The sequence below is a fragment of the Panthera leo genome, chromosome D1 (assembly GCF_018350215.1).
Source record: "Panthera leo isolate Ple1 chromosome D1, P.leo_Ple1_pat1.1, whole genome shotgun sequence".
Lineage (NCBI taxonomy): Eukaryota > Metazoa > Chordata > Mammalia > Carnivora > Felidae > Panthera > Panthera leo.
This window is the reverse complement of record NC_056688.1, coordinates 18,500,820-18,512,400: the sequence shown is the minus strand read 5'-3', so window position 1 is coordinate 18,512,400 and position 11,581 is coordinate 18,500,820. Positions and strand designations below refer to the sequence as shown.

General features: G+C 44.7%; 1 protein-coding gene across 2 annotated transcripts in view; it reads right to left on the bottom strand.

Moving 5' to 3' along the window:
• Window positions 1–4,848: 4,848 nt before the first annotated feature.
• Window positions 4,849–11,581, bottom strand: part of LOC122199493 (tubulin-specific chaperone cofactor E-like protein) — a 161,213-nt gene continuing 154,480 nt past the window's right edge. For both annotated transcript variants that reach the window (XM_042904604.1, XM_042904605.1), the window contains 4 exons: window positions 7,857–8,019; window positions 6,623–6,710; window positions 6,212–6,328; window positions 4,849–5,634 (listed from right to left, as the gene is read on the bottom strand). In XM_042904604.1, the coding sequence (XP_042760538.1) occupies window positions 5,534–5,634; window positions 6,212–6,328; window positions 6,623–6,710; window positions 7,857–8,019 (469 nt within the window). In that variant the 3' untranslated portion in view covers window positions 4,849–5,533. The remainder of the gene's footprint in view (window positions 5,635–6,211; window positions 6,329–6,622; window positions 6,711–7,856; window positions 8,020–11,581) is intronic.

Sequence of the window (11,581 nt, the reverse complement as noted above, 5' to 3'; positions counted from 1 at the left end):
GCTTCAAAGACATAAAAGGTTGCTATCATTCTAATCGTCTCATTACAAGTTGGAAATGATGAGCTAAACCTACAGGCATGAGAACACATGTGTGGGTGGGTAGGGTTTTTTCTTCAGTTAGTACTTTAGGCTGATAATTTGTGCCATACAACTTCGAGTTAACGCTCTTCCTCCGATTTCTCTGTCAAAACACAGCATGATTTAGGACTGAACGCTATTAAATATACGTAGGAAAGCATCGAAAGGTATGGAAGATGCTGTATGAGCGTAAGGTACTGAGATTTCATCTGATGGGAGAATATCTTAGTTTCAAAACTCTTTCGCAGTCAATGCAATACAACAGTAGATTAAACAGTAGCTAACCCAGAGGCTACACGCAAACAGAAACAACAAAATGTACAGTGAACGTTCTTCCTTCATTTGCTTCCTTAGCAAATAGAATTTGATTGCCAAGTTCTTCACAGAACGATGAGTCTTTTGTGTTTTATTTCTATCTATAGACACAGAGATCTGTCCCTCTGCCATGGAGATGTTGTCTTACAGGAGGATCGTATTTCAGCAAACATAATTAAACCATCACAAACAGAGCCTTCCATTAGTCAGACCAGAGTTATTGCTGTTGTGCCTCAGACGCATATGAAAGTATTTCACATTCCGCTGGGGGAAAAGAAAGACCACTAAATATTTCATGGGTTTTTCCTGATCAGATTGTTTATTTCTCAACATTTTAAAGAGATACTTAATTTTTCCCGACAGCTATTTTCGTCAACGCGTTAGAGAAATAGATATTAAGGGCAAAATTTGCATGGGATGACAAAAGCTGGTATTTTCCTGGAATGATGCTTACTGTGTGCATTAAAATAAATCTCACACTGTTCTCCAGAAAATGTCCTTGGCATTTGGTGTGTTCTCTAAAGCTATATTCTGGTAATGTTCTGCATCTAAGGTTCCGGGCAGGGGGAGAAATCATGTTTCGATTGGTGTGGTTCAATATACATTTGGGTTTCATGCAAAAAATAAAAAGACACTAGAGGGCGCTATTTGATTTTCTTTTTCACTGTGTTGTGCCGCACTGCCAGTGCATCGGGGCGCTGAAAAATGCCCTGTTCTCCTAACCAGGGCCAAATTGCAATGAAATATAGGGTAAAGAAGTAGCTGAGTTCCAGGAGAGAGGCTAGGAGCTTCACAATGGGGTAGAGGCTAAATTCAGAATTGGTAAATAAGTAATTCTTTATTACCTCAAACCTACATGATTATCCCCTTTTGATAATTCCTTTGGTCAAAAGAAATTTTATTAGGGGGCACCTGGGTAGCTCAGTCGGTTAAGCGTCCGACTTCGGCTCAGGTCATGATCTCACAGCTCGTGAGTTCGAGCCCCGCGTCGGGCTCTGTGCTGACAGCTCGCAGACCGGAGCCTGCTTCGGGTTCTGTGTCTCCCTCTCTCTCTGCCCCTCCCCTGCTCGCGTGCTCTCTCATAATGAATAAATGTTAAAAAACATTTTTTTTAAAAAGAAATTTTATTAGATTTCAAGCTCTCACTAAATGTCAAATGGTTCTAAAAATAGAATATTAGACAATGTAAAACAATTAATGCTCTCGAGTTTTGCCACCAGGATTTTGAGTAGTGCACACATCTACTACTGGTTAAGAAACTAATTATAGAATTCCCAATTGTCAGAAATGCCAGACCCCACGATGTTGTTCTTTTTGATATCAGACAAATACCAGGTTAATAAGATTCCCAATTAACTTCCTTTTTAACCTTTGCTAAGCAAGTGCTCTTTTTTCCTCCCCTTCCTTGAGGCAAATCTTTTTGAGTGGCAGGAAAAGGCAATGTTCTGGAGTCAATCTAAATATATACTGCCGTATGATTTACATTTGTATGGTGTCATTTTCTAACACAAGAATATTTGAAAAGAAGCTTCATATTCTCCTTTTACAGAGAGGAAAGTTGAGGCATCACCCTGTCGAATGATTCGTTTCAAGCGGAGAATTAGTAGAAGCATCAGGATCACCGTCCAGTTCTGCCTTCCTGACGGTCTTGGGTTTTAGTTCTGTAAAACTATCTCCCTTTAACACAGACAGGAATGACTGACTCAAAGATAACATGACAGCTGTCACCCTGGATTTCCAGTTCTTCTGTCCTCCAGGCTCACCGGAAGCTCATCCTTCCCTGCTCTCAGTTAGTTTCCAGCCGTGCAACACGCTGGACATTTCACCGCGGACGACGAAATGGGAACAGAAGTGATCTGGTGTCCTTTCCAGGGTGTGAGTCTCCACATTCTCCCCCCCACTTGCCTCGGTGAACCCCAAAGCTTTGTGTTGATAATGAAAACAAAAGCATCAAAAGATAATGAAATCTCAAGAGACAACAAGTGTTGGCGAGAACGTGGAGAAAAGAGAGCCTTGGTGGGAATGAGATCAGGGCAGCCACCGTGGAAAACAGTATGGCGGTTCCTCAAAAAAGCGAATACTAGAACGAGCATACAATCCAGCAATGCCACTTCTGGGTACTTACGCAGAGGAAACAGCAACACCAGTTGGGAAAGATATCTGCACCCCTATGTTCATCGCAGCATTCCTCACAATAGCCAACATATGGAAAAAACTTGAGTCTATCAGTGGACAGATGGATAAAGAATGAGTGATACACACACACACACACACACACACACACAGTATTTTTTAGCCACAAAATAAAGAGGGAAATCCTGTCATTTGCAACAACATGGATGGACCTGGAGGGCATTACGCTAAGTGAAATAAATCAAAGTCAAATACCGCATAATCTCACTTATACATAGATTCATTATTTTGAGAGAGAGAGAGAGCACGCACATGTGAGTTGGGGAGGGGCAGAGAGAGAGGGAGACAGAGAATCCCAAGCAGGCTCCAGGCTCTGAGCTGTCAGCACAGAGCCGGACGCGGGGCTTGAACCCACAAACTGTGAGACCATGACCCGAGCCAAAATCAAGAGTCAGACAACCAACTGGACCACCTAGAATTAAAAAAAAAAAAAACAAAACAGCAAAGAAAGAAAGAAAAAAGAGCTCACAGATACACAGAATTGCCAGAGGTGGTGGGGGGGGGGGGGTCAGTGGCAAAATGAGTGAAGGTGGTCAGAATGTACAAATGTCCAGTTATCAAATAAGTCCTGGGCATGTAATGGACAGCATAGTGACCATAGTTCATAATACTGCGTTGTATATTTGAAAGTCAGTAAGAGTTACTTACAAGAACTTAAAAGGTCTCATCACAAGAAAAAATATTGGTAACTGTGGGAGGTAATAGACGTTAACGAGTCTTCCTGTGGTGATCATTTCACAGTATATACAAATAGCAACGCCTACTGTATACCTGAAACTCATATAATGTTATGTGTCAATTATATCCCCCAATTTTTTGAAGTGTGGTTCTGAAGCAGGAACAGAAAAATAAATCAGTGGAAGAAAATCAAGAGCTCATAAACAGAACCACAGAGACTGAAACTTGCTATACAGTAAAGGCAGTACCACAGTTCTATGGGGAAAGGATAAATTGTTCAATAGCTTCTGTTGAGGAAAAAAAAGAAATAGTGAAGTCTCCATCAACCTGTCCCAGGGTGAGAGTGAGGACTGGAGCCCACAGGCACAGGCAAGAAAGAAACCTTGGTGTGTAAGCCACTGAGATTCTGGGGTGTTCTGCGATGGTACCATGACCTAACTTATCCTAATGATGAGACAAGCTAAGGACGTCAACCAAGTGAGAAAACCAAAGGCCAGAATAAAAGTGTAGGAAGAACAGGTTTAAAGAACTAAAAAGAAACCTAAACAAACAAACAAAAAACCAACCCATACCCAACAAACTATAGTCTTCAATTTGGACATTTGGAAATTTCTCATGACTTCCATAAGAAAATCAATAAAGGGAAGTTATTAAATATTGAAACACTTCCTCTTTTTTTTTTTTTTTTGGTTAAGATTTATCTCAGGAAATCAAGTAAAAGAATGAATGAGACATTCTTGCGTTCAACTTGGGATCTGATTGTGAACATCCAAACCTTCAACTGTGTAAATGACAAGGTTCTTCATGTGAAGACAGAACACGCATGTAACATCAGTTTCTCTCTTGGTGAGGAAGGGGCATTGTGTCTCACTTACGATAGGCGGCTGGGTCCCTTAACCCACCTCGATGCTCAGCGTCTTCCCGGAAGATCTCAAGATGTCCAAGTCGAAGCAGGTGCACATTTTCCCCCAGCAATACCAGCTGTCCTCTTAGCCACATGGCATGTGTAACTGGCAAGACAAGCTAGAATTTGTGGACCCTCCCAGAGGGCTGGGAGGTCAAAGCACCTCAGCACAGACTGCGTCTACACCCCAGCTTCCTCAGCCCAGGGACAGTTGCCTGTTGCATGCAAGACAACGCTAATCATATCCACACCCATGGTCAAGGACACTAGGATTTATGCTCAGCTTTTCAGAGTTCCCAGAAAAATATAAAAATACCATCAGCTTCAATCCAAAACAACTTCAAAATAAACTTGAAGTGGGTTTTACTTTGTTTTTAACCTTGAAAAGGAGAGGCGGCCCACGGATATATTTAGCAGTCCCCCATTTGGCAGTTAATTACAGCAAATGCGAGTTTGTGTACCACATACAAGAGGACACTACCTGCTTCTCTTCCACGCTGCCTGGTAACGTCCTGCGGATGCTCTGTAAGTCCACACGAATGGCCACGTAACAAAATCCCATTAAAGCTCTAGCCAGCAGTTATCTACCCGGTCCAATCGCTGCTGATTTTTGAAATCAGAGCGTGCTATTTGGTGTGCAAAGCCTAATATCAGCAAAAATTCCTTCAGTCACTAAGTAATGAGAATACTTGAACACAAAGTTTATTTAAGCATAAAATACATTAAAAATGATTTGGTTGATTTGTAAAAGAGAAGGGTCCGGGTGCGGGATGGAGACAGGGTTCCCCGGGTCTGCAAACAATCTGCCGAGCTGCCATGGCAAGATTGAGGGACACGGGGGGAGGGAAGGAGGAGCTCATCATAAACAGAAGTGAGCAACACGTACGTATCAGAGATCAGACACTTCCAAACATCAGAAAGATTCCTTAGACCCAAACCTTCCAGTCATTGCTTCTCAATATTGTTCCAACAGGCCCTTTCTCTGTGAAAAACTATGATCCAGAAATAGCACTGGCTTGACAGATTTCTCTGGTTAGATTTCTGGTCAGACTTCTCTAACCAGGATTTTTTTTTTTTCCTTTACTGGTTTTTCACGTGAACCGAAGTTTCTAGTGACAACTGCTTGGAAATTTTAGGCAAGTTACGTGCTCTTTCCACAACTGGCTTTTAGAAGCCCTGTTGTGGGCTTTGCAAGTGGAGCTTGGAATTTCACTCATTTCTGGGACTCACACTGTTCGAGGCAGGTGGTTACACTTTGAGAATTGCTGGACATTTTCAAATAGGTTTTGACTTAAGGGTACACACCTTTTATCCTACAGGGAGTTGAAGTAAATTACAGTACGTTATATAGCAACCTTGAGTTAATTATGAGGTCATGCCTGATTTATAGACAAAATGCCATAGTGAAATCTGGGTCATGATGAGAAGCAGCGTCCAAACTTGAAGTTCAGTGGAAGAATTGGATGCTGTGAACAGAGAGGAACATAGTAAGTCCTGTGAAGGAAAATACCTGTTGGACAGGAATCAGAAACACTTTGTGGTACTCAACCAAATAAATGAGCCCACTTTCTTCATGGCCAAGGACTCACTTTATCCAAATGGTGCTGACTGAGGCAGGAAAGCAGCAGAATTAACTCAACCTTTAGAAGAGTCCTGCTAACCTCAGGGAGACCATGGGCTAAGGTTTGTTGGATCAAACATCCCAGTCCCAACCACAGCCCAGGTACACTTGGTGACCTGATTGAGCACCAATATTTGGTCCTTAAACAGTTGGATATCTTATTTTTTAAAAAATCACCTTCATCTTTTAGATGAAAGAACAAGGCTCAAAGGTTAAATCAATCTCTCGCTCTATCTCTATCTCTATCTCTATCTGTCTCCAAGATGCTGCTACAATTCCTTGGTGCTGTCTCCATCTTCCCATCTTAATTTCTGGAATTTAGGTCACTTGCTGGGGGGACCTCACAGATGAATGTCTCCTACTCAGGGGAAAGAGCTCCCTGTGCTCCCAGCCACCTGCCCTGAACGGGAGGCTGCATTTACCTCGGCAGCTCTTGCCGTCCTCCTGAAGGGTTCCCGTCACACAGCTGCACAGAGGCCCGTCTACCCGGCTCGTGCAAATCTGCTCACACCCTCCATTGTCCTCGCACCAGTCCAGCCCTGAAAAAGAGCAGCGGGTTAAGTCAACTTCAGACAGGTCAAGTCTGGAACTCCTATCTCAGGGTGAGACTTTAGACAGAGGAGAGGAAGAAGAAAAGCCCAATGCTGTCGTGGCATTTTAGGAGTCCGTGAGAAGACTTCTTTACGGAAGCGGCCCATATTCTCCACCCGGTGTCCTCAACTTCCTCATTCGCCAGATTCACATTGCAGTTGAAACACACCCCAGAGTTGGGCCGGGCCTTCAAATCCCATTGTTTTAATCATTTATAATGTGTTTTGAGGGGACATACATACTTTTTCTCCTAATAGGTCCCACTGAAATGATCTGCTCTTTACGTTCCTTGGTATAATCTGTGGCAATCCTGGAATTTTGGGGGCAATTCTGAAAGACAGAACACCAGAGGGAAAATTTCACACAATTAAGCTGATAACTTATTCTTCACCATGTTTCCACCTCCGAAAGAGGCAGTGGTCCCAGCCTCGAGCACTATCGCTGCTCAGATTAATTAGAACGAATGCATTCTTGATCATGGAGCCCACTGGGACTCTGGGCTTTATGTTGAGCAGAATTAAATATATTCCTCGCACAAGAATTAGATTCAAAGATGCTCCCTTCCCAGGAACGGGGATTGTTGGATCACATCGGGCAATAAGGTATGCAGCAGCATCTGTAAGTAGCTCTGACCATAATTCATGGTGTGATTCTGCAAACATCGGGGAGAACGTGAAGCTGGAATATTAAAGGTTAGGGAGCTGATACCAGTGCAATAAAATCTCAGGTGCGGATGTAAGCCTGACATGGGAGAGATGACTGGTCTGTCACCACCTTCCAACAGCCTCTCCAGAAGCCTCTCCAGAGCCACCGGCTGGCGTGGATCTGGATGAATTGCAGGAAAGTCACCGTCTGAAGAACGTCTGGCAGAAAATTCCTGAACCCAGGGGTCTGCCTCTACAGTGTAGTGGAGCTGGGTCCCACTGTTCCTGTCAGATTCAGGTGGCCTGGCTCCTTGAGAGTCTGGTGTGGTGGCTCTTGAACAGGGCCAATTTTGCCCCCTCCTTCCCCCAGGGGATGTTTGGCAGTGTTGGGGGGGGCATTTTTGGGGTGTGGCAGCTGGGGAAGAGGTGCTATTTGCGTCTAGTGGGCAGAGGCCAGGGGTGCAACTGAACATCCTACGGTGCACAGAACCGTCCCTACGACCAAGAACAATTTGGTCCAAAAGGTCAGTAATGCCGAGGTCTGAGAAACCCTGGTCTTGTGCTCTATGCCCACGACAGAGATTTCAGACACAGAGAAGGAGAGTAAACGGACAGCATTCTACCGCATCCTCTCTCTTACGGTCTCACCAAAGACGAGCCATTGGGGAGGCTTCCCATCTGGGGACGCTTCCAATTCAGCCACTTCCAGGTGCTGTGAGTCCCAAAGAACTCTCAGGAGCCACACAGATCCTGGCGTCCACGATCCCCACGTTGGGAAAAGCGGGGCAGCGAGAAATAGGGCCAGGCAGTTCATTTTCACGCTCTCACTTACTATCTTACAGGAGTACTTTTCTGAATCGCACAGTGACACTGCACAGTGAAGGTGAACTTCATCATAATCCCCGATGAACTTGAAGACGGTGACGTGAAAGCGACAGGTTAGGGAGACACCGTTCTCCTCGATGCCGATGGTGTTATCTTTAATGTTCTGACACCTGTTCAGAGGAAAATGGGATCTTCGCTTCACACGTTTGCTTCTATTTCATATAAAACCATCTTAATAGGTAAAAACGTCTTTGCCTTTGACAGTGACCTCTGGACTGTGTGGGTGTCACATTTACTCCCACTTGATTTTCACGGTTTGCTTTAAAGGCATCAGATAACACCTCAAACTAGTATCCTAAGCGCATAAAAGCAAAATGACTGCAGGAACTGCCCCCGACTTTCCTATACCTCAGTTTCTATTCTGCCCCTCATAGTGTCGTGCTTTACTGCCCGACCGACATAGTGTCGTGATACCAACTCAACACACGCACACGATTAGTCCTTGCTACAGCTGTACTTTCTCTGGTTATCCATCTGGGGAGGGTCCCCTGATCAAAACCCTCTTGGGTCATCTTCCCACATATTCAAATCAGTGGGAGCTGGAGAAGAGGGAAGACCAGTCCAGGATGACCTAAAGCTCCCTTGGCTGCAGGTGCGCCTCTTCTCTCCCTCTGCCTCCACCCCTTGTGGTATTGGGCCACCGGCCTCCCTCAGGCACACAGACCTGCCTCCGCTACCTAAGAGCTCCCCAAATGCATCACAGCCTCTTAGGGCCCACGGTCTTTCCACGTGAAGTCTCCCCAGTCGGGGAGTCTTCCCATGCCTACTCCCGCTCTTTCCCCAACACCAGTCTATAGCTCCCCCCTTCTCTACAAATAACCCCTCGCACTGCCCTGACCGGGCAAGAACAGGTGGCTTTTCCTGGATTCCTGGAGCGCAAAAAATCAGGTTGTGATCCTCACTGTGTCTCTAACACACTGCAGGGCACGTGGGAAGTATCTAAACATCTCTGTAAAGGAACAAACGAGGGAATGAATGGATTGTGCCGCCATCACTAATGCTGGCCTCTAGGAGCCAAGAAGTTATCTAAAAATGATAAAGATAAAAAGGGTGACTCTTTTTTTTTTTTTTAATCGCTCCTTCCCCGAGCCCACAGGATTAAACAGCTTAGTGATAAGGAAAATGAAAAACTGAAGTTATCCTTCAGCACCCCCACACCTATTAGGTTTTATAATTAGTCTTCAAGGCAATAATCTCTTAAATGCTTTGAAATGAAAACTTACTTGCCATACTTTTCCTTGTCACTGTTATTCATTTGAATAATCTAAATTGGTTCAAAGTTTCTAAAATGTTCACAGCACTCCAACCTTCACCCAGGCCTTCCGTCTTAGCCAGACCTGGGACTCGTGAGTCACTGGGGGTGCCATTGCCACCCTCTGCAGAGCCACGGAGGAAGAGCTGACCCCCCAAAATTCTGAAGTGAACCCATTTTGCTGCTCATGCTTTTGCCCAGATGAGTTCACTGGAAAAACAATTAACCACATCCGTCCAAGAAAGGTCAGAAGGACTCATGAGTTAAAATTCCCTCATATGACAAAATCAAACAACAGTTTCATCTGAAGGCCCTTGCTCAGACCCTGGGGCAGGCCCAGTTTTATGAACATGCTCACTCGCTCATTCTCTCTCCTCTCTGGGTCAAGTGTATTAAACACTATCTTAAAACTGCCAAACACTGGGGTGCCTGGGTGGCTCTGTTGGTCAAGTGTTGGATTTTGGCTCAGATCATGATCTCATAGTTCATGAGTTCCAGCTCCTCGTTGAGCCCTGTGCTGATGGTGCAGAGCCTACTTGGGATTCTCTCTCTCCCCCTCTCTCTCTGCCCATCCCCCAACTCATGCTGTCTGAAAATAAATTTTAAAAACTTAAAAAATAAAATAAAATAAAACTGCCAACCACTGTGTCCTTCAAAGGAGGCACAGACCCTACAACCAGGCTTGCAACACTACAGGACTGAGCTCTTTCCCTTAGGGAAACGACTATACGCTGTGAGTTACCCAGTAGTCACCAAGGCCCTCCCTTTGCCTCCAAGGAGGCTAAGAACCAGCTCAGGAAGACAAATCCCTCAGTGACCCCTGCCACAAGCCCCATCTGACCACTTAGGGTGGCGGTGTGTCCTGATACTTGGAAGGATTCTTCTTCTGCCCCTGGTAAGTTGAGTGGCCTTGGGTGAGCTGTGTACCTAACATCTCTGAACCTGTTTAATCTGCAAAAATAGTGGTTATTCATGGTTTGCCCAGAACCACACCTTCTTTTGGGAAAACTATTCCTTTTCAACCCTAAAACTAATTATAGTATCTATAATGCTCCCTGACCACGCCAGGGTAGGTGTAGGCCCAGGCTGGGGATAGGATTCAGGACACGCTACCCCTCAAATCTGGCACCTTGGCATACTTAATATTTTAAGGTGAAGGAGAAAAGCAGCTTTCTGAAAAGCTTTGAGAAAAGCAGAAGCAGAAAGGTCACTCTGACCTTTCCCTGACTCTTTGCCCCTGAAACAGGTCACAGAGCCCTCATGTGAGAGGTGCCCCCCCAACACCTGCAGGAAAGGAACATCCTTATCTCCAAAGACAGAGGGACAGCAAGAAGAATCCTAACAGGCTTTGCTAAGCTCCTCCCGTTTACCACACTGACCTCATACCCTTTGACCTCTCATACTTGTCCGTGACCGTCTACTCTTCACCTAACCTAGCAAAAAATACTCAGGTTCAACCACTTCTTGAGATCCTCGTTTCCTCATGAAGGCTTTCAGTATCACAGAAAACTGGTATTAAATACGTCTGTATGCTTTTCTCCTGTTAGTCTTTGCCTGATTTTCATACCCAGCTATAATTACCGTTGCTTGACATAACCCGTATGTGTTTTTAAAAAAGAAAAATTGGGGTGCCTGGGTGGCTCAGTTGGTTAAATGTCCTACTTCGGCTCAGGTCATGATCTCTCAGTTCGTGGGTCGGAGTCCCATGTCAGGCCCTGTGCTGACAGCTCGGAGCCTGGAGCCTGCTTCGGATTCTGTGTCTCCCTCTCTCTCTGCACCCCCCCCCCAACCACTGTTTTCACTCTGTCTTCCTCTTTCCCTCTCAAAAATAAAATATAAAAAAAAATTTTAATGAATAAATAAAAAGGAAAAATAACTATTATTGGTCTATAGTCTTTTCTTCTTCTTTATTCATTCAATAAATTTTGTTCCATATGTGTCAGGGCACACAGTAGGTGCTGGGCATATAGCAGTGAATAAAACGAAAGTCATCGATTTTATAAACGATTCTAGTGTATTCTGTGCTTCTGTTTCTTCTCTTCTACGGTTCTAGCTCTTTTTATATTCTGATGGATGTCCTGTTCGCCAGACTGTAGTTATGGCATTCCTTCTTTGGCAGGTGATCCCCATTTCTCTCAGACTGCAATTCAAATAGGCAGGACAGGATCCCCTCTCTGATCACCGTGAGAATAAAGCATTCTGTAGTGACTGCCACGGGCCTTGGGGACCCACCACTACGTTGCTGTGTGACTTGAAGCAAGTGGCTTGGTCTCCTGAAGCCTCAGCCTGCTAGGGTAGAAAGTGAGGCTTACGATGTCTACCTCACAGGTTTGTTCAGAGAATTAGAGTTCCTGGATGCACAGCACAAATACCCCTTCCCATTCTCTTCTCTAAAACCTTCTCTACAAACTGGTACTGGC